The sequence below is a fragment of the Xenopus laevis genome, chromosome 1S (assembly GCF_017654675.1).
Source record: "Xenopus laevis strain J_2021 chromosome 1S, Xenopus_laevis_v10.1, whole genome shotgun sequence".
Lineage (NCBI taxonomy): Eukaryota > Metazoa > Chordata > Amphibia > Anura > Pipidae > Xenopus > Xenopus laevis.
In genome coordinates, this window is record NC_054372.1 from 110,677,832 (window position 1) to 110,700,740 (window position 22,909).

General features: G+C 38.1%; 1 protein-coding gene across 1 annotated transcript; it reads right to left on the minus strand.

Annotated features, from left to right (window-relative positions):
• Window positions 1–575: 575 nt before the first annotated feature.
• Window positions 576–6,233, minus strand: cdkn2b.S (cyclin-dependent kinase inhibitor 2B S homeolog). Its single transcript, XM_018243774.2, has 2 exons — window positions 5,892–6,233; window positions 576–827 (listed from the first exon to the last, which is right to left on the minus strand). Exons 1-2 carry the CDS (start codon window positions 6,015–6,017, stop codon window positions 576–578), a joined length of 378 nt encoding a protein of 125 aa, XP_018099263.1. The 5' UTR covers window positions 6,018–6,233.
• Between the last annotated feature and the right edge of the window lie 16,676 nt (window positions 6,234–22,909).

A 22,909-nucleotide genomic window follows, 5' to 3' on the forward strand; every position in this document is an offset into this window, starting at 1 on the left:
TATTTCTGATGCTCCGCAAGCTGGACTTGATTTCTGCATTCGGAATTTAGTAAATAACCCCCTTGGTGTCATGTTGTTTGTTCCCCTAGTACACTGTATAGCTAAAATTTCTGCAAACATTGTTTTCTGCAAATAATTTATTTTCTATTAAGCAGCAAGACTGGGCAAAAGAAGGAAAGATCAAAGACAACATTTATAGAACACAAATGCAAGCAGCCAAAATGTGAAGCTAAAGAACTGGGAGGAGAAAGGAGAAAATTGGAAGAATATAACAACTAAACAAAATATGGGCGAAGAAGCATTCTTTAAGAGGAATAAAAATGTGAAAGTAAAAAAGGCAGTGATGAGAAATAAGAGTAAATACACGACTTGAAGGAAAAAGGGGAAGCTAAAATAAAATAAAAAAAAAACAGGGAATAGGAAAAGAGAGCAGAAAGGCATAAGAAAAACATACAAATTAAAGCAATAACTTACTACCATGTGCTCCATTCACATTTGTTAATATTTTGTTTATTGTATTGTAAAATTATTTAAAAATATATATAACAAACAGGAGACTTGAACTCATCAAAAAGTCAGTGATATCCTAGCAGCAGTAATTTAGATTTTAGGTATGGTGAAGCCAGGTCTATGGGTCGCTGACCATAGTTGTCCAGTGGTGCGTAGAGACTTGCCCCATTCCTAAGCAGCACTAGCAGAGTGTCCAAAAAACCTTCACGGGCTGCGTCATGAGCTGGGCAGGTTCCTGTACTGGGGTCAGGAACATTTGGGTCAGCACCCTGATCAAGCAGCAGTTCAGCCATCTGAGGACTACCCATCATCATGACCTAAATAATAGGGAAAATGGACACATCATTATTATGTTTTCTATCTGGTACACGGTATGACAGTTAAGCAAACTGTAGACTGCAATTGTGATTATTTGACTTTAACGCAATCATTTATTTTCTTAACACATTTATAATGTTATATGGGGTTGATGTGATTCTTTAACTTTCTTCACAGAAAACAAATGAAACATTAAAGTTACACTAAAAAAACACTGTGTACAGGCAATCATTATTTCATTTGTAGTTACCGGTTGATTATAGATTTTCTGAAATATGCAGATATTTAAAATGTTGATATATATCAATATGTATTTAAATGATTTGAAAATATGTTGTAGAAAATGCTGTAGAAAAGAAAATCTCCCAAGCAAAGGAAAGTATATACTTTTTAGTGTTTGAGATTTTTCTTTCTTTGCTAAATTATTCATCAAATTATTTTCGATATCTGTTATAGCTGTATTTTACTATCATATATATATATATATATATATGTATCTATGTGTGTGTGTGTGTGTGTGTGTGTGTGTGTATGTGTGTGTGTTTGTGTGTGTACCAAATGATGATAAAATTAATAGCATTCATTTTTTTTATATAATCGTACATATATAGTAGAACATAATAAGTAGAAAGCACCAGGTGCAGATAGGAGAAAGGTACCATAGAACAAAGTATACAAAACTGTTTACATGTTTATGAAGATTAAAGTTTGGGGTCTGTAAGTGATGTTTTGTGATCAATAAAGAGTCTCTTTGTAAAGTAATTGGAGACTTTAAATGAGTATTTTCTGTATTATTTAAAAATTACTGAGAGTGTGATACATTCAGAAATCATAATTTGAAGTGAGCAATTTTCCATAAAAATTAGATATTCATGCTTATATATATATATATATATTTGGTTACAACTTCATTTAGCCTGTTAGGCAGTTTATAATTTTTGTAATATCTCAAAACATTAATTTTTTTTTGAGGGGCTATATTTTGGATGACAAGTATACACAGTAGGGGGTTATTTATTAAAGTCCGAATGCCAAAAACCTAGAAAAATGTGAGATTTTTTTACTATAAAATCAGATTTTTTTGTGAATCTGAAAATCCGGCATTTCAGAACTGTCAAGGTTATACACAAGTAAATGGCAGAAGTCCTGAGGATATCCTGATCTGAGCTGGGTTTTGTTCGAAAATCCGAGGATTTTGTGACTTTTGGGCACAAATCTGATTTTTCGTACGATTTTCACTTTTTTTCGAGTTTTTCCCATACTGGAATTTTTGGGAAAATGTATTGATAAATAAGGGATTTGCGGATTTGGTCGGAGTATATTTCAGAAAATACTGAGATAAATTCGTATTTTGATAAATAACCCCCTAGGTGTTTCAACTTTAATCAAATGAATGTGACTTAAAAGATAGGGAACTTTTCTTTATTTTTTTGTGTAACATATTATTTAGAGGCTATAAAACACTTTTGAATTGTTTTAGCGATCTGCAAAATCATCCTCGTCATTCTTAAACTGCCAAAGGCATTAACGTACTGGATTCTTTTTTTCAGAGATATTTCTAGAAGTGTAGGATATCTTTGCAGATAATAATTATTCAGTAACTATCTAAGCTATCCCACCAGTTCTAATTAACAGAGAAGGCAGTGAAATAAACAAAATAAATTAAAATAAATCAGTCAATAAGTACAAGATTTTACTTCAGTGTATTAACTTGTTATAATGTATCATTCATATAATTATTATAATTAATTTGCACTACTAATCCCCAGCTCTCTGCATTTTGGGTTAATGTGTATTATCTCTGTAAAAAAAAAATAATTTGCTGTGCAACAATAAGCTATCATCTTTTAATTATCCTGTAGGACTGGAACAAGTGTGAGCACACACAAAAGAAACTTACGATAAAGACAGAAAATGTATTTCCTGGTGTCTAATTGTAGTTTGTATTATGACAATATCCATGAATTCACGTTGTTCTTACGAGCAGATTTATTTTGGCTCTTAGAAAGAAAATATTTTTTTAATATCTTTAATAATTTAGACTAAACTTTTATTTTTTTTTAAAATCTACTTTGGATTTATTTTAACACAATGATGTTTAAATCCCTTGGACTAAATGTTTTGGTGGGGTGTTAGAGCTTAGAGTTTGACTTCTTTGATGTCAAAAACATTTTAACAAATTGATCGTTTGTTTTATGCAATAAAAGCAACTCATAAAACTCTTTCCTGGGTGTCCAAATGTAACATTTAGTTAGTATTCCACCAAGTAGTTACTGTTCATTTTATATGCAAACACACAGGATAAACATACGTAGAGCTGGCAGAATGGTGTTGCAAATCTATTTGTACAGACTGTAACTGCCTAACTGTAAACAATGTTTGTCAGTTTCTTTTCCTGGACAAGATCATTACCTTTCTGGGAAAGTATCTCTATATCTAGGAGATGAATTAACATCAAAAATTAAGCTTGTGCACATATAATCAACTGCTTAGAATACTAGGGGGGTTATTTATCAAAGTCAGATTTTATCTCAACATTTTCTGCTACAAACCGATCAAATCCGCTCGGGTTTTTTACCCTTATTTATTACATTTTCCCCAAAAATTTGCTCTGTGGGAAAATAATCAGATTTTCACGATTTTTTCCGATTTTTTACCCAAAAACTCAGATTTCTTATGCTTTTTGCCCGAAAACTTTGGAAACACAGCACACATCTAAAAATCATTGGGACTTCCCCCATCGCAACCTCGACAGGTCTGATATGGTGGACTTTTCCATCATCTGGAATTAATACATTCAGAAAAATTTGTGATATTTTAAAAGTCCAATTTTATATAAAAAAATCACAAATTTTTCGGTATTTTTGCATTCGGAGTAAATAACCCCTTAGGTGCCAGCTACTGGATATCAATGTGAAGACTCCCCCCCCCCCATAGTGTTTTAAATCTGTTAATTGGTGGGGTTCTGTTAATAATAATTTGCAAGTTTGTTCACATTTGTAAGGTGTATGCAGCCATTTCTGTCAGACACAATCTGGTATATTACTGATATTTCCCACAGGGACAAAAAACAATAATATTAAAACAATCTACCTGCAGCAGCACTTTATCTCTTGTTATTTCTACTATTACAGGACAGCACATTCCTCCCAACATTGCTGTACAAATGCAGCACAAGGAGTACATCTCTTCAAATACTTTTCAAAATTTTTTAGTGAAATAATGATACCAAAACAGTGACTGTGTGTTGTGTTGTGCTTAAATCTCCTTGTGAGCTTTAAATAATTCGGATGGTTCTGTGATGTATACAAAATTATCCAGTCATGTTTTCAGATCTGAACCTGTGGGATGTAAACCTGTGGGAATTAAAGTAAGTCACTGAGATCAGCATTCCAAAACTAGTCATATAGTTCTGTAATAGGACGACTTGTGATTTCAGTACTGCTGCCTTGGAGCTCTGGAGTTTTAGGTTCTATGGGGGCATTATCTGCAAGTTGTATGCATGTTTTTTATAATATCTTGGTGGATTTCTCCCAGGTACTCTGGTTTTGTCATCCACTCCATAAACATGTAGGCAGGTTAATTGTTTCTTGTTAAAACTGACCCCAGTGTATGTAAATGTTATAGAGACCTTAGATAGTTAGCTCTACTGGGGCAGGGACTTATGTGAATGTCATATAATCTCTGTAAAGTGCTGCGGAAATGTGTTGGTGCTATATAAATAAAGAATAATAATATTTCTATACTCATTTTTACAATAATATTAATATGTTTAGTGAAAATAATAAATATATATATATATGTATATGTATAGAAAAATATTTGAGAAATAGATGCACACCAGGATTGAAAAGAGATTAAAAAATATTGCTTTAATTTAATACATTGCTAAAAAAATAGATCAAGTCAACGTTTCGGTCTCCGTTTAAGACCTTTGTCAAGACCCGGGTCAAATATTTTTCTGTATGAAAGCACATATAGATAGCACCTAGGTCAATGTTTGTTAATCGGAATGGAGTGCTGAAATAACTGTTAAACTGTATGTATATATATATATATATATATATATATATATATATATATAAATATATATATATATATAAATACAGTAGATAGATAGATAGATAGATAGATAGATAGATAGATAGATATTTACACATATTGGGGGTTATTTATCAAAGTCCGATTCTATCTCAACATTTTCTGCTACAAACTCCGACCAAACCACTCTGGTTTTTTATGCTTATTTATTATTACATTTCCCAAAAAAGTAGCTTTGCTGGAAAAAATAAGAATTTTCAAGATTTTTCGGATTTTTTGGATTTTTCGGATTCTTCACCCGAAAACTAAGAATTCTTATGCTTTTTTGCCCCAAAACTGTGAAACCCAGCGCACATCAAAAATCATTGGGACTTCTCCCATTGACTTATATGCAACCTCAACAAGACTGAGATTCCAGATTTTCAAAAGTCAGATTTTATAAAAAAAATATCACAAATTTTTCTGCATTTTTGCATTTGGGGGTTTGGTTTAGTAGATAACCCCCATACAGTATGTATATATATATATATATATATATATATATATATATATATATATATATATATATATATATATATATATATATATATATATTAACAATCCCCTTAGAAATAAAAAAAAATAACAATGATTGAAAAATGTTTTTTGTTATGTATGTCTAATATATTGCTTGAGAAGGTCATAGACAGTAACAATATTAAAATGCGTATTGGATCATTTTACATATATGAAGTTATTGCTGTAAATGCTATAAAATTTTGAACTACCACATTACCAAATATATATATAAAATATGTATAAATTATGCTTCATTATTAGAGGAAAAGTAAAGCATGTGAAAAATGAGAAATGATTACTTAAACAGGAAAACGGAAAATGACCATACCTGTATTTCAAAGATAAAGGGCTTCTAGATTAATATTCATCACTATAATTGGCTGTACTACATTAGGGAGAGTCTACAGTAAGTGGTCTGTGAGTTAATTTGCAGTATATATTGTGTAGAATTGGATAGCACTCACCTGTATTGGGGTCCTTCCGTGAGAGTTTGGGGCATTTACTGGGATACCACTCTGTAGTATCTGTCTTGCCAGATCCACATCCCCCCGGGCACTAGCACAGCACAGTGTGTTGGCATTGAAATCCATAGCTCCAACTGTCTAGGCACAGCTGATTATCCCAAACAAGGTTACTCCATATAGTGACTGTACCCATTCCTTTATAGTGCCATCTCTTTAAATTCATCAAATCCCCTCCTCATTCTGTGCCGACAATAAGGCATTGCTGTTTTATTGTAGCTCGGTAATATTTTCACTTCCCCTTTTTCATGCTGCAACATGTCCAAGTAGTTAGTTATTGCTCATTGTGAACTTGCATTTGGCTTACATGCACCCTCTAGTGCTTATCCACTTTATGGCATTAGAAACCTAAAGCTCTGTATACTTTATAATACAGTAGCAGCAATAACTATAATGTCTAAAAGGACAACTAACTAATGGTATCAACGGGGAGGCACATTTATCATGTCGAATTTCGAATTCATGTGAGTTTTTTAAAACTCCCCTAAACTCCCTTGAATTCGAAATTTGACCAATCGAAATTTATTATTGAAATCCTATTTTTCCAACTCAGACTAATTGAAACGACCAAACAATTCAAATAATATCAGGCTGCAAACATCTCCAAATTGATCCCTGAACCTCTCCCATTGACTTAAACAGCAATTTGGCAGGTTTTAGGTGGTGAATAGTTGAATTCAAACTCTTAAAGGGCCAGAATATGATAAATCGAGAAAAATCGAATTTGAATTTTTTTGAAAAACTCGAATCGAATTTGGATCACTCCCTAGTTGAATTTGACAGTCTTAACCATAAAAAATGAGAAAATTTAGGTTTTAGGTGGCGAATAGTTGAATTCAAACTCTTAAAGGGCCAGAATATGATAAATCGAGAAAATCGAATTTGATTTTTTTTGAAAAACTCGAATCGAATTTGGATCACTCCCTAGTTGAATTTGACAGAATGAGAAAATTTAGGTTTTAGGTGGCGAATAGTTGAATTCAAATTCTTAAAGGGCCAGAGTATGATAAATCTCAAAAATCTAATTTGAATTTTTTTGAAAAACTCGAATCAAATTTGGATCACTCCCTAGATGAATTTGACAGTTTAAACCATAAAAATTTTGAAAATTCTAATTTTCAATTCGACCCTTAACAAATCTGCCTCTAAATGTATCAAATTGTAACAGTTCAGATGCTCCTGGATCACTGAGCTGCCAGACTGAAAAACTAGAGACAGGAACACTAAAGTTTAAACTTAAATTTTGTGAAAACTGTAAAAAATAAAAGATGGAAGCAATTGAAAAATTTGTTTCTGGTGAACAATTTGAAAACAACTGAACTGAAAAAAGTGTGAACAACCTCTTATTATTATCTGAGGCAACATTGAAAGAAAAACATTTGGTTGCATGCATTTGTTAAACCTGGTTGAATTGCTGTGCAGATTATATAATTTTTTGACAGTACTACAAAAAGTATTCCTTAAAGGAATACTTTTCAATTTGAAGGTCATGAAAAGTTCACTGGGGTGTCATGTTGTCACTGAAAAATACACCATTCTGGGGTGCTATAATTCTAGGGGGTTATTTACTAATACCCAAAATGCTACCTACTTTATCAATAAATTAACTCAAAAAAATCTGAATCATATTATTGCCCGAAAACCAAAAATTATTCTAATTATTATATGAAACCCAGTGCAGATCTTCCAGTTGTACTGTAAATGGAACATCTGCCATTGACTTTTACATTATCTTGGCGGTTTGAGATGGAGTACTTTTTTATTCAGACAAGGGTTCCTTGTGATATCCTGGGTTTGTATGCGCAATACAGTATCATTTAAAGTTGGTGAGCACATACCCCCAACTGTCCCAATTTTTATTACAAAACCCGCAACTATCATATTAAGGGGGGTATATACTAAGATTTACAAAAAAAATAGACCAAACTCCCAAACCTGAATGCCCTTAGTTTACCAATAAATCCAAATGAAAAAAACATGTGCAGGAAAAGTCTTGACAAAATTGGTCAAAATTTTAGGGTGTCAATTATCCATTTGTACGTGAGTGATCACTAGCAATGTCTGCAATGATCTTACTTTATACTGTTGTAACTGTGTAAAAGTGAAAATGAAAGTGAAAGCAAAAGTGTTGCTCTTTTTGTTAATTGCAAAAGTGAATGCATATTGTCAAAGGTGCTTACGCTTATGGCAATTTTCATAGGTGATAGTGGAGGGCAGGGTTAAGTAAGTCTACATTTCAACAGTCAAAATGAAGACATTAGTGCAACTTTATTGTATAGTGACATGGTTGCTTTTAAGACAAAACTTGAAAGCCAATAGTAAATATAACCAGCATTGATATAATACTATGTGAAACAGTATAGCAGTTTGTGAAACAACCATACTCACTGCCACATAAATCCATACATCAGGGAAATATGTCTTTCTTGCATGTATGTATGTATGTATAACTTTATCTGTAAAGCGCTGTTAAGGAGCTGCATCGCTGTACAGTGCATAATTTATTTATTTATTTATTTATTTATAGCACAAACTTAATAAAGAAGTAGGCTAGAAATGCTCCACATTGTTTATTCACTGATTCACTGCGCATGCTCTGTGATGCTTATCTAAACTTAGAGGCCGACTCATAATATACTGTTTATTTAAAATATAAATGTCACACTACAAGTCTAATTAGTAATTAATTCAGATTCTCATTACACAGCAGCTCAAAAACCAGTGCATTCTACACCAGCATTTATGAATAAAACCTGTAGCATCAGCTTCTATTATATGAAAAATCTCATTTTCCTAAACGTCCAACAGCAGCACACAATGAGATTCCCTCCCCCTAATTAGGACAGCAGGACCAATCGACAGCGTTTTACATTCATAAGAACCCCTCCTCCCCCCCTTCCAACCGTGTTTTTTCTGTCCTACCTGGACAGTGGGCCGTTTTTTTCTTTGTGGGGCTCGTGAGAGAGCTCAGGGACTTCCAGGGAGCCAGCTTCGGTTGGTGGTCCTTGGGGAGGGTAGAGGACACAGCTCCTACCCGTCCATTCAGCGTGACTGCTGAGATGCGCGTCTGCACGGAGCAGGCTTTCAGGAGGCGCATAGCGATGACGTCATCACACAGTAAGGAAGCGCCGGTTTTAAAAAGCCAGCGTCTATTACCTTAGGTGCCTATTGTTACTTGTATACACGTGGTCACGCTGCAAACAAGGGTTGTGCTAACTGAGGAAGCAATTAAGGTATTGCTGATCTTCTGATTGCCCTAAGTATGTCCCAGTATTATAAAGTGAAAATTGTATTATATTTTCTTACTCTCTCTACAGATGTCCAGTCTGGAAACTAGACAGGGGAAAAAGCGCTCTAAGACCAGACACTTGGCTTGTAGTCAATGTGAGGTGCCGCTCCCAGATAATTATGAGAGAGGTCGTTGTGAAACCTGTCTAGAAAAAGCTAATGAAACCCCTAACACTGCAGAAACTGCAATGGCCTGGTTAAAAGACTTCATGCAACAGTCTTTTTCGGAGATCAGGAGTTCTTTAACTCAGAACCTCAGTAATCCTGCTGAAAAATCACCTATATCGGTGGACGAACAGGATTACATGGTTATTGATGAGGTGAATTCTTCTTCAGAGGATGAAGTAGATATGGCTGTGTTCCAATCAGAATCAATTTCAAAATTGATAAAAGCAGTTAAAGGTGCGATGGAAGATCAAGAGGGGAAGAGTGCTGAGCCAGAACAGGAGAAAGGATGGTCAAGGAAAGTACCTAGAGCCTTTCCGTTGCATCCAGTTATTAAAGATCTGATTGAATTTGAGGGGAAAAATCCAGACAGACCACCATCAATTAACAAGCGGTTTAAAACTCTTTTTCCCATATCTGAAGAATTCAAAAAATGGGAGGAGACTCCAAAGGTGGATATGGCAGTCGGCCGACTTTCAAAAAGAACCACAATTCCGGTGGAAGATGGGTCAGGCCTAAAGGACGTGATGGATAGGAAGGCGGAGACTTCCTTAAAGAGAATTTATACAGCTTCGGCTGCTCAGTGCAAGCCATTGATTGCAGCCTCAGAGGTATCAAGGGCTTTGAGAAACTGGCTGGTGCAGCTGGAGGAGGATATTCAGAACAAGGTCCCGAGGGAGGAATTGCTGAAAAATCTAAGAACAGTGAAATTGTCATCTGAATTTCTCTGTGACTCTTCCATTGAATCATTAAAGCTGGCTGCAAAAAAATTGGCACTCTCCACCACAGCGAGAAGAGCAATCTGGTTAAAACCATGGAGAGCAGATTCAACTTCGAAGATCAATCTGTGCAATATGGATTTTGAACCAGGTCAATTATTTGGAACAAAATTGGATTCTTTGATGGAAAAACTCTCAGATGATAAAGGAAAGTCACTTCCCCAAGACAGACAAAGAAACTGGAGAGGATCCTTTTTTCGCAAACAAAGGAGATCTCCACCAAGAAAAAGACAGGATAAACCTTACGATAAAGAGAAAGAGAGAACACAACCCTTTAGAGGTCAAGGGTATACAAGATCCTCTAGAGGAAGAGGGAGACCCCAGTTTGGGGACAGACAGAAAGAATTCTGATGCCAGAAGATTGGAGGTGGGAGGAAGACTTTCGTTTTTTTACCATCAGTGGGAAAAACTCATGACAGATTCCTGGGTTCTGCAGCTTATAAGAGAAGGTTACAGGATAGAGTTTTTTCAAGAGCCACCTCCTCGTTTTCTTATCACTCCAGAAAATTCTTCCCGTCAGAGGCAACTATTCTTGGAAGATTCAATCGGGAGTTATCTTCAAATGAATGTATTAGAAGAGGTTCCACATTGCGAAAGGGGCCAGGGAACTTATTCTATAGTTTTTTTGGTCCCAAAGCCAAACGGAACATTTCGCATGATAATCGATCTGAGGTGGGTGAATCGATTTATAAAGAAAAGGCATTTTCGCATGGAAACTATAAAGTCCGTTATTCAGATTCTCGAAGAAGGAGATTATCTCGCGACAATAGACTTAAAGGACGCCTATCTACATCTACCTATCTTTCATCACCACAGAAAGTTCCTGAGGATAGCGGTAGTTATTCAAAAGAGGTTACATCATTTCCAGTTCAAGGCATTGCCTTTTGGAATAACGTCCGCACCACGAGTCTTCACCAAAGTGGTGGTAGCAGTGGTAGCAATACTAAGGAGGGAAGGCATACATATAGTCCCGTATCTGGACGATTGGTTGTTGAAAGCAGTATCAGCCTCTCTTCTAGAAAAACAGGTTCAAAGAACTCTGGAGATTTTGGAGAAACTTGGCTGGATAATCAACAGAGAGAAATCTTCCGTCCTTCCATCCAGACAAAAACAGTTCCTGGGGAACAAACTGGATACAGTCAGGATGAAAGTTTTTCTAACTCAGGAGAGAGTGTTGTCTCTTCAGAACCAGATAAGAACTCTAGAAAGTTCTGGGCCGATATCTCTTCGTCAGAGGATGAAGGTCCTGGGTCTCATGTCAGCCTCCATAGAATCGGTACAATGGGCAAGATTGCACATGAGACCACTACAGAACGAACTGCTTTCCAGATGGGACAGAGACATAGACTCACTGGACAAAAAGTTTTTTGTATCAGCAGAAACCAAAGTCTCACTACATTGGTGGCTGCAGGAAGAAAGACTTACACAGGGAAAAAGCATAGTAGAGGTAGACTGGATTGTTGTGACAACAGACGCTTCTCTCAGCGGTTGGGGCGCTCATATGCAAGACAGGTCTGCCCAAGGGGTTTGGGACTCTATGGAAAAATCCCTTTCGTCAAACTTCAGGGAGTTAAAGGCAGTATCTCTTGCTCTAAAGTCTTTCCAGAAACATCTGATTGGTCGTGCGATAAAGATTCAGTCCGACAATACGGTGGTTGTGTCCTACTTAAACAGACAGGGAGGCACACGATCCAGAGTTCTCCTAAAGGAGACAATGAATATTCTGCACTGGGCAGAGGAAAATCTTTTGTCCCTGATGGCAGTTCATATCCGCGGTCAGGACAACAAGCTAGCAGACTGCCTGAGCAGGGTGGTGTTGGATCCGGGAGAATGGTCTCTGAATCAGAAGATGTTTCAGAGAATTATCAGGAGATGGGGGAGACCAGTGGTAGACCTGATGGCGACAAGAATGAATTCCAAACTGCCCAGGTTCTGCTCCCTCTACAGGAAAGACCAACCTTGGGTCCTGGACTCGCTGTCCATCAAGTGGGACTTCACCCTAGCGTATGTGTTTCCCCCTATTCCTCTCATAGGGAGAGTTTTGAAGAAGATTCGCATAGACCAGACTTCAGTTATTGCAGTCATACCGTTTTGGCCGAGGAGGAGCTGGTTTTCACTCCTAATGCAGATGAGTCGCGGGGAGTATTGGCACCTTCCTTGCAACAAGTCTCTGTTGTCCCAGAAGAGGGTTTTTCACACAGATCCTCAACGTTTGAACCTGACAGCCTGGAGATTGATAGGCCCCTATTAAATAATAAGGGACTCTCAGAGAAAGTAATCGGTACTTTAATGAGTGCAAGGAAAGAATCTACCTCAAAGGTTTATTCCAGAATTATAAAAGTTTTTAAGAACTGGTGTAACTTGGAAAAAGTTGACTTCGCTTCAGTCTCTGTTAACACTGTGTTAAATTTCCTTCAAACAGGCTTGGACAAGAATTTAAAACCTAACACTCTAAAAGTGCAGGTTTCGGCAATTTCAGCCTTCTTGGGCATAAAGCTTGCTGAAGATCCTCTTATTAGAAGATTTATAAGGGCAGCTTTTAAATTAAGACCAACTGTTCTGGAACCTTGTCCGCAGTGGAACCTAAACATTGTGTTGGAGAAACTTTGTGATGTTCCTTTCGAGCCCATCGAGAATACAGACATTAAACATCTCTCCTTTAAAGCACTGTTTCTAACGGCCATCACTTCTGCAAAAAGAGTAAGTGACCTTCAGGCACTCTCAGTAAGAGAGCCATACATAAGATTTTTTCAAGAACATGTAGTTCTGAGAACCGTACCCTTTTTTAGACCAAAAGTAGCATCTTGGACTAACATTAATCAGGAGATCTACCTTCCTGCCGTTTTTCCGCAACCTAAGACTCCAGAAGAGGAGAGGCTTCATCGGTTGGATGTGACAAGGGTTCTAAAAGAATATATAAGAAGAACAGAGGCATTCAGAAAGTCTGAGAAGCTCTTCATTTCTTTTGGGAAAAACAAGGGTCAAGGCACTTCAAAATTGACTCTAGCTAGATGGATAAAGGATACTATCCAGACATGCTATATTGCTGATAACAAATCTCCTCCAATATTTATAAAGGCACACTCTACTAGAGCGACAGCAGCATCTTGGGCAGAAAAGTTCCTTGTACCAGTGGAACAGATCTGCAGAGCAGCCTCGTGGACAACTCCACATACTTTTGCTACTCACTATAGGCTGGACATCAATGCTTCCCAGGATGCGGCCTTTGGGAGATCTATTCTGCAAGCAATAACGAAAGAGGCTGCAACTTAAATCCCCCCCCTTTTGTTTGTTACTTGTTATATCTCATTGTGTGCTGCTGTTGGACGTTTAGGAAAGTTGAAATTTTACTTACCGTAATTTCCCTTTCCTTTAGTCCAAGCAGCAGCACAAACAAACCCACCCTATTAAATAATTTCTGCATTCGGTGTTGTTGTATTACTTGCAAAGACACGGTTGGAAGGGGGGAAGGGGGGGTTCTTATGAATGTAAAACGCTGTCGATTGGTCCTGCTGTCCTAATTAGGGGGAGGGAATCTCATTGTGTGCTGCTGCTTGGACTAAAGGAAAGGGAAATTACGGTAAGTAAAATTTCAACTTTCTGCTTCATGATTGGAGACAACCCCTAAGTTTAGCTTCGCAAGAGCTGCTCTAGGCTAACTGAGCAGGTGAAACACTGCATTTCTTGTAATATTTATTGTTAGAATGTATACTTTCTTCTTTATCCAAGCTCTGTCTTATTATTTTGCCTGCTCTTTGTCTAGAACAGGGGTAGGCAACCTGAGGCTCCGGAGCCTCATGTGGCTCTTCATCCTGCTTGCTGTGGCTCAGTCATGTCGGCTATACAGCCCACACCTGCTGGCGGCTTCTTGAGTGCGCGACCGCACACTCAGGAAGACGTCCCAGGAGTGACAGGCAAGACTGATTCGCAGCAAGATGATTCCTCGTGGTCCTTACCCCGGTCACACACTCAAGAGAGGGAAGATCAGCACGGAGCTTCAGAAACAGAAGTCATATAAAACAGATGAGAACACTAGCATTTAATAGGGCTATTTAGTGTTTTAAAAGTTTATAAGCTATGTTATGTTTTGCGGCTCCAGACTAATTTTCTTTAGTGGAAGAGGTGGCAAAATGGCTCTTTTGATAGTAAAGGTTGCTGACCCCTGGTCTAGAAATTATACCTGTGATAGGTTTTTCTAAGGGCATTATAAGGAGGGATGATTGTATGACCAGCTTTGCCATTTATATCTTAGAATTCCACAATGTGCCAGGAGCTCAAACATTTTGAAGTTATTTGTAATAACAGCCCACAAAATATTAATGCTATACACAAATACACAGATTTGCCATGCTGTTCAGTCAGTTTCTGAATGATCTTGATGAATACTGTTTGATGTGGTGATGTGTGGGTCGACAAATAGCCCCTCTACCACCCAGACCCAACTTGTACCTGTGAGCCTGACCTGCCCAATACTGACGTCACCAGGGAGGGACAGGAGCAGTATATGAATTCAAGAGGAGGGGGATTGAAAAGTAGAAGGGTCATGGGCAGAGTCAGGTTCCCATCCCCATAACCAACTGAAATGTGCTGTGCCAGTTCCATGCCACCTAGATGCTATGCCTTTTGTGCTGGCCCATTCAACACTAGATGGCCCATTAAAATAATTGCCTTGATTTGATTGACTTCTGCCTCCTGATACTGAATATTATGTTATAACCCTCATTTAATATAAAGTTTCCATATTTGTCAGCTCTGTATTAAAAGGCTTTCCATCCAACCAATTGGCGCTGAATTGATCTATGAATCTTGCCAAATTGCTATTCTGGGGATACATTCAGTATCAAATTAAAGCTAAGAGGATTTCTGCCATGAGGCAAGGGAAGCACTTACCTTCAGAGTCAACCTTACAATTTTAAACAGGAAGCGCAGCTCTCTGCACTGCAGAATCTGCTTTTAGTAATGTGAGGGGCTGGCTCTTGCTAACTAACAGGACCATCCAGCCAGGCACCCTACCCAGGTAGTAACTATCTGGTTGTTGGTTCCAAATTATCCTAGCAACCATGAGGTAGTTTGTGTAAGAGGCTCGAATTTAAATTAGAGAGAGCCTGATTAGAAAGATAGGTAATAACAAGTAACAATAACATTGTAGCTTCACCAATCAATAGCCTTCAGAAAAGGAAATTACACTTTAATATAAATTTAAAATTGATAAAAAAAAACAAAGACATGTTGATAAGTTTGTAAAGTTGGCATTCTATAACATGCTAAAAGTAACTTAAAGATGAACCACCCCTTTAAGCATTTATGTTTACAGTTTCATGCTAAAAGGTTTATGAGAATGACTCATTTAGTTTCTGTTTCGGAAATGTGGAGTGGTTCACTGCATGTGATTTAGCAGAAACGAGAGGACATTCATGTGCAGAGGGCAACTGTGCTTGTGGCAACCAACAATATCAACAGACTGCCCAGAAATATTGAAGTACCCATTGAGTAGTAACCATATGATTCTGTAATTTTAGGTAATGAACAATCTTTAGATCTAGTTTTCCAGCTGGATCAGCATCATAAATTAAACCAACAATTGTGACAAGGATATTTATTTATTCTATACTTGCCTACAGACCTGTATATCATAGGATTAAAGGCATTATACAGAGAAATATGAATATATACACACAGATCCCATTTTAAACAAAATCATTGGAAAGGGCTATGGGTTTATCATTTTGAACTTTGAGAAGCACCTGCCCCTACTAATACAAGTATCAACTGAATTTCCTTCCAGCAAAAAAGGGTTTCAGGTTTAAATATTGTGCATTCACTATAATTGCAAAAATGTAATTAACTTCCCCTTAATATCACTCCTTCGACCAGCACTATCCCTGTTGAATAATCCGGAAATTTCCCCAGGTCGGGAACCGCAAGCTCTTTCTTGGTGGCGATAGAACAACATCTACACTTTATACCACTTAATTTAGGATAATGTGTTTATCTGTAATCAAACTTTAACTGAAATATATCATACAATGGGGAATAAACTACAGGATCTGCCCAATCTCACTGGTTTTTAATGGTTATGCTTACACTACAGATTTACGAAGTCTTAGTCCATTGAATACCCCTGAAATAATTGTATTATGTTAGACAATGGGAGCAAGGTCTACATACAGTATGGGGCCCATTTAATTAAATTTTTTCTAGTTTTGACGGATAAATACTGTACTTATTTGATACAAGTTGGCCTCTTGGAGTGTGGGCCATATCCCATTTGCAGCCAATACAACCATTAGTTTCAGTTCTCCTGAGACTAAGGGGGTTATTTAGTAAAATTTAAAAAATTCTCACTATTTTTCTTAAAACCGCTTCAACCAAACTCCTGTGCAAATTTTAACTTTATTTATAAATACATTTAGTAGAAAAAAATCTGATGTGGAAATAGACTCGATAAAATCGTAAAAAATTGTACATTTCTTTTAAATTTGATAGCTGAAAATGTAGAATCATGCACCTGGGGTGTAAAAATACTTATACCCTTAATGGGACTGCACTAGGCAAATACATTATGGATAAGGAGCTTAGAGTCCTTGTAAATAATAAACGTGTAGCAAGCAAAGCCAGTCAGCAGCATCAAAGGCAAATAAGGTCTTGAGCTGTATTAAAAGGGGCATAGAGTCACGGGAGGAGGGGATCATTCTTCCACTGTATAGAGCACTTGTAAGGCCCCATCTAGAATATGCCGTACAGTTTTGGTCTTCAGCACTCATACAGGACAGTATTGAATTAGAGAGTACAGAGAAGGGCAACTAAGTTGGTAAAAGGTATGGGAAATCTTAGCCATGAGGAAAGACTGGCCAAATTGGGAATGCTCATGCTGGAGAAGAGGCCCTTAATGGGTGATATGTATTAATATATAAGGGGATCATATAATAATCTCTCTAATGCTTTATTTACCAGTAGGCTGACACAGTCACCCATTCTGATTAGAAGAAAGGAGGTTCCGCCTCAATATTCGGAAGGGTTATGAAGATGTGGAATTTTCTCCCTAAATCAGTTGTACAGGCTGATACATTAGATAGCTTTAAGAAGGGGTTGGATGGATTTTTAGCAAGTGAGGAAATACGCTGGGTTTTGAACAATGACCTGAAAATGTGTGGTTTTCGGGCGAAAATTTTTTTTTTCAGCTATCAAATCTAAAAGAAATGTACAATTTTTTACGATTTTATCGAGTCTATTTCCACATCAGATTTTTTTCTACTAAATGTATTTATAAATAAAGTTAAAATTTGCACAGGAGTTTGGTTGAAGCGGTTTTAAGAAAAATAGTGAGAATTTTTTAAATTTTACTAAATAACCCCCTTAGTCTCAGGAAAAATGAAACTAATGTACAATTAAATAATTCAGATTTTAAAATTGATTTTCTTTTTCTCTGTAATAATAAAACAGTACCTTGTACTTGATCCAAACTAAGATATAATGAATCCTTATTAGAAATAATTCTAATGGGTTTATTTAATTTTTAAATCAATTGAATTTGATTTATTAAAAGATTCAAATATAAAAAGTGCAAACAAAAAAAATTGATGAATGATGCGCTAAAAAATAAAAAAAACTCGAAAATGTTTTGCGGACAATTCCTAGCAAAAAAATTCTGTAAACCTCTAAAAGTCCGATTTGAATAAAAGTGGTCCAATAAGATCAGCGCAGCTTCCATTGACTTCTATAGCACCTCGAAACCTTTGGTAAATTTTTACATCAGGTTTTCATGATTTTTTCACTTAATAGATTAAAATTTTTAGAGCTTTTTAGAAAAAAATTAAAACCACCCATTTTTGAGATTCAATTCGGAATCAAAAATGTTTTCTTTCATACCTGTACCTCACCTTTCCTTCACAATTACATAGATTCTTGAAAATAAATTAGTTTTCATTTGTAAGTAATTTATGCTCTCTGCTGAGAGTAGAGTCCAGCACTAACCTCTTTTTGGAGAGGGTTGGCAACTTCCCTATCCCTGATATGCCCCTGAGATGCTGATGCATATTGCAGCTGTATCGCCTCTACAGCATTGAGTGGTTCTTCAGTAATGCTTCAATGCATTTTAGAGTGCAAAGAACTGCACTTGTGGATGCTCAGCATTGGATAGGTTGATTTTCCCTACAACCAGGTATTTAAAAAGTAATAATAATAATCCTGCACCTCCAATGGGGAAACATTTTTGATAACAGGAACTCTTTAATAAATGAATCCATAAATCCACCTCTAGCAAAAGAGGCACAGAGAATAATTAACTAAACAATACCAAAGTCATTTTAGTCTAGAGGAAGTCACTATTGCCCCAAAGGAACATGATACATGATTTTTAACAGATGGGGCTTCCCCAAAGGTTTGCTACCCCTTGGCTCTTCCATTCATGGGTGTCATTCAGAAAGCACAAGGAAAGAGCAACAAGGGACACAAGGTGCACCAGATATCTGTACTTAATGCATCAAAAGAAAAGTTTATACAGGTATGGGATCTGTTTTTCCGAAAGCTCTGAATTTAGGAAAGGCCATCTCCCATTGACGTTTATGTAAATAATCCAAATTTTTAAAAATGGTTTCCTTTTTCTCTGTATGTCACGGTACTCACTGTTAGTTGGAACTTTTAGACGAAGAGAAGCCTCTCCTACACCTCCCACAATGAGGCAGACCCTGAGGGTTGGAACAGGACTGGTCACGTGGAGGAGTGGTAGAAGTGCTGTAACAGGAACACTTCCAGAAATCGAGGTACAGAATCGTCAGGCAAGGCAGAGTCAGGAATAGGCCGAGGTCGGAAGGCAGGCAGCGTAGAATCAATAACCGGAGACAGGCAGAAGTCAGCAGAGGAGATTAGAAGCAGGAAAATCCGAATAACAGGCAGGGGTCAACAACGAAATATCAGGCAGTAATAAGGCTTAGCGTCACACTAGTAGGCAATGATCACTTCGCAAGGAAGTGCAGGCCTCGGCGTCCTTTTAAGCGCATTGCGCATGCGCCGAAACCGACGCGCGCGCACCGCGACCGACGCAACGCGCACGCAGACGCACGCGCCGCGACGGACGCACGCACGCACGAACGGCTCCAGCGCGACCACAGCGGGGACGACCGCGGCTGCCAGGTCCTAGTGCCTTACAGTGCCCCCCCCGAGGCGCGCACTCCGGGCGCCCTTCGGACCAGGTTTATCAGGATGAGTCTTATGAAAATGTTTCAACAGTCTTGGTGCATGGATATTTTTAACAGGCTCCCAGGAATTATCTTCTGGAGAATAACCTTTCCAACTGACCAGATACTGCAAACGGTTCCTCCAAATTCTGGAGTCCAAAATCTCCTGTACCTCAAACTCCTCGGTATCTTGGACCTGTACCGGCTGCGGAGGTGGATGATAACGGCCATGAAAAATGTTGGGAACCACTGGTTTCAAGAGTGCAGAGTGAAATACCGGATGTATTCGTAAAGAGTTTGGGAGTTTAAGCTTAAAAGTAACCGGATTAACTTGCTGAATAATCGGAAAAGGACCCAAAAATCTAGGTGCCAATTTCTTAGATGGAGCAGTTAGTCTGATGAACCGAGTAGAAAGCCACACCAGGTCTCCAATCTTAAATTCAGGATCCTCACCTCTTTTACGATCCGAAAAAACTTTAAAATTGTTTTGAGCTTGCAGGATAGTTTGGTGAAGAGTCTTGAAATTGTTGGTCAAAAAAGAGATACGATTATGGACAGCAGGAACAGCAATCTCCCTAGGCAAATCAGGTAACAGATTGGGATGAAAACCAAAATTAGAAAAAAAAGGAGACTGACTAGTAGAAGAATGTAATGAGTTATTGTAGGAAAACTCTGCTAAAGGCAGAAGCAAGGCCCAGTTATCTTGCAAGTAGGTAGTAAAGCAGCGAATATATTGTTTCTAGTGTCTGGTTTGTTCTTTCTGTTTGACCATTGGTCTGTGGATGATAAGTGGTAGATAGGGATAAATTGATGTTCAAAGAATGACACAACGCTCTCCAAAATTTGGAAGTAAACTGTGATCCTCTATCAGAAATGATCTCACGAGGAAGTCCGTGCAGCCGAAAAATGTCTCTGATGAAAACCTCGGCTGTAGTAGCGGCAGATGGAAGACTGGGTAACGGAGAAAAATGAGCCATCTTTGTAAATCTATCTACTACCACAAAAATAGTATTCATACCCGAAGATCTTGGTAAATCCACAATGAAGTCCATAGAAATAGATTCCCATGGGCAATCTGGAACCGGTAGAGGTTTGAGCAAACCCATAGGACGAGCATGGTAATCCTTACATCTGGCACAGACCAAACAAGATTTTACATATGCAGCACAGTCTTTAACCATGTTAGGCCAATAAAAAAACGTTTAGCTAAGTCTGTGGTTTTGCGAATTCCAAAATGACCAGCCGTAGGATTGTCATGAGCAAATTTCAACACCTCCAGTTGGGCTGCTTGTGGAACAAATATTTTATTCTTATGGATCAGAAACCCATGAAGAGATTGAAAACTTGACTTCTCCAAAGGCACCTCTCGTGAGGCTAGTTTGATATTTGACAATAATTCTGTCTGAAGAAGCAAAAAATTAGAAGATTTAAGAATGAGTCCATCTGAAACATTCTCAGTGGGAGAATTCAAAAAAATACGTGAAAGCGCATCCGCCTTACCGTTCTTACAACCGGGCCTGAACGTGATATGAAAATTAAAGCGTGAAAAAAACAAAGCCCAGCGAGCCTGGCGTGGCTTAATCTCTTTGCAGATTTCAAATACTCGAGGTTTCTATGATCAGAATAGATTAGAATGGGATGTAATGCCCCCTCCAATAAGTGTCTCCACTCCTCAAAAGCCGCCTTAATTGCCAGAAGTTCACGGTCACTCACGTCATAATTCCGTTCAGACCTAGAGAGTTTTTTAGAAAAAAAAGCCACAGGATGAAGTTGACCAGAGGGGGTTTGTCTCTGAGAAAGGACTGCGCCAACGGCCACTTCTGACTCGTCGACCTCTAAAATATAGGGTTTAGTAGAGTCCGAATGAACAAGTATGGGCGCAGAAGTGAACCGATCCTTTAGTTCATCAAAAGCAGTTTGTGCTTCAGGAGACCAAAAAAAATTCTTTACAGAACTAGTAAGAGAAGTTATAGGAGCAATTATACGTGAGAAGTCTTTGATAAATTTTCGATAAAAATTAGCGAAACCAATAAATCTCTGTACTGCTCTTCTATTGGTTGGAACCGGCCAGTTGAGAATGGCTGAGATCTTTTGGGTATCCATGGTAAGCCCCCCTGTAGAAATTATGAACCCCAAGAATTCAATGGAGGACTTCTCAAATTCACATTTGTCAAGTTTAGCGTAAAGTCCATGATCACGAAGTCTAGCCAGAGTTCTCCTCACATGTAGACGATGTTCCTCAAGCGAAGAAGAGAAAATTAAAATGTCATCTAAATAGACCACAAGAAAAATGTTGAGGTAGTCACGGAAGATGTCATTTACGAGATGCTGAAAAGTGGCGGGGGCGTTGCACAGGCCAAAAGGCATTACGGTGTACTCGAAATGACCATAACGAGACCTGAAAGCGGTTTTCCACTCATCCCCTTTGCGAATACGGACTAGGTTATAGGCTCCCCTGAGATCCAGTTTAGTGAAGATACTGGCTTTACAAAGTCTTTGAAAGAGTTCAGGAATGAGGGGAAGAGGATATCGGTTCTTGATGGTTAATTTGTTGAGCTCACGATAATCTATACAAGGTCTAAGTGAACCATCCTTCTTCTGAACAAAGAATATCCCCGCCCCAGCTGGAGATGTTGAAGGACGAATAAATCCTTTTTCTAGATTTTCATCAATATAATTCTTAAGGACCTTTAATTCAGGCTCAGATAGCGGATAGATACGGCCAAAAGGGATATGAGCTCCGGGCAACAACTCAATTGGGCAGTCATATACCCTATGTGGGGGCAAAGACTGTGCAGCACGTTCATCGAAGACATCAAGGAAGTCTTTATAAGGTTCAGGAACCAAACTTGGCCCAGAAGAAATGCAGAGAGTATCGGCGATGATTTGTGGGAAGTCAATCTCATTGGTAGCCCAGTTGATTGAAGGATTACAAGTCTGTAACCAGGAATACCCCAAAATTAGAGGATAGATGGGAGAAGAAACAATATTAAAGGACACCAATTCTTGATAATGCTGAGTCTTTATTGATACAGGAATGGATTCCAATCTTACAGGGCCCGAGGAGATAGGGGACCCATCAGCAGTTCTAATAAGGAAGGGCTCTTTAACAGACACAAGGGGAATATTATGTAACTTAGCAAAGTTCTTGTCCATAAAGTTGTTACAGGCTCCTGAATCGATGAGAATTGGGACCTCAAGATGTCTTCCTGGGAGCTGTAATAGAAAAAGTGGAGTTAACAAAGACTGTTCCCCCGAAACTGTAGTACTAATGAATACAGATCTATCAGTCTTACTGGCAGGTCGAATGGGACAAGAGCGAAGTAGGTGCCCCTTCTCTCCACAATACAAGCAAAGGTTGAGTCTCCTTCTACGATCCCGTTCCTCTTGAGAGAGAGCAGACCTGAGCAGGCCCAACTGCATAGGCTCTGACTCCCCCTGAGTAGCTGCTGGAATCAATGAGGGGTGTGGTGTGAGAGGGGCTTTAGGGAGCATCCAAGTAGGACCGAAGGCACCAGACCTCTCGAGACGTCTTTCAATGAGACGGCGGTCA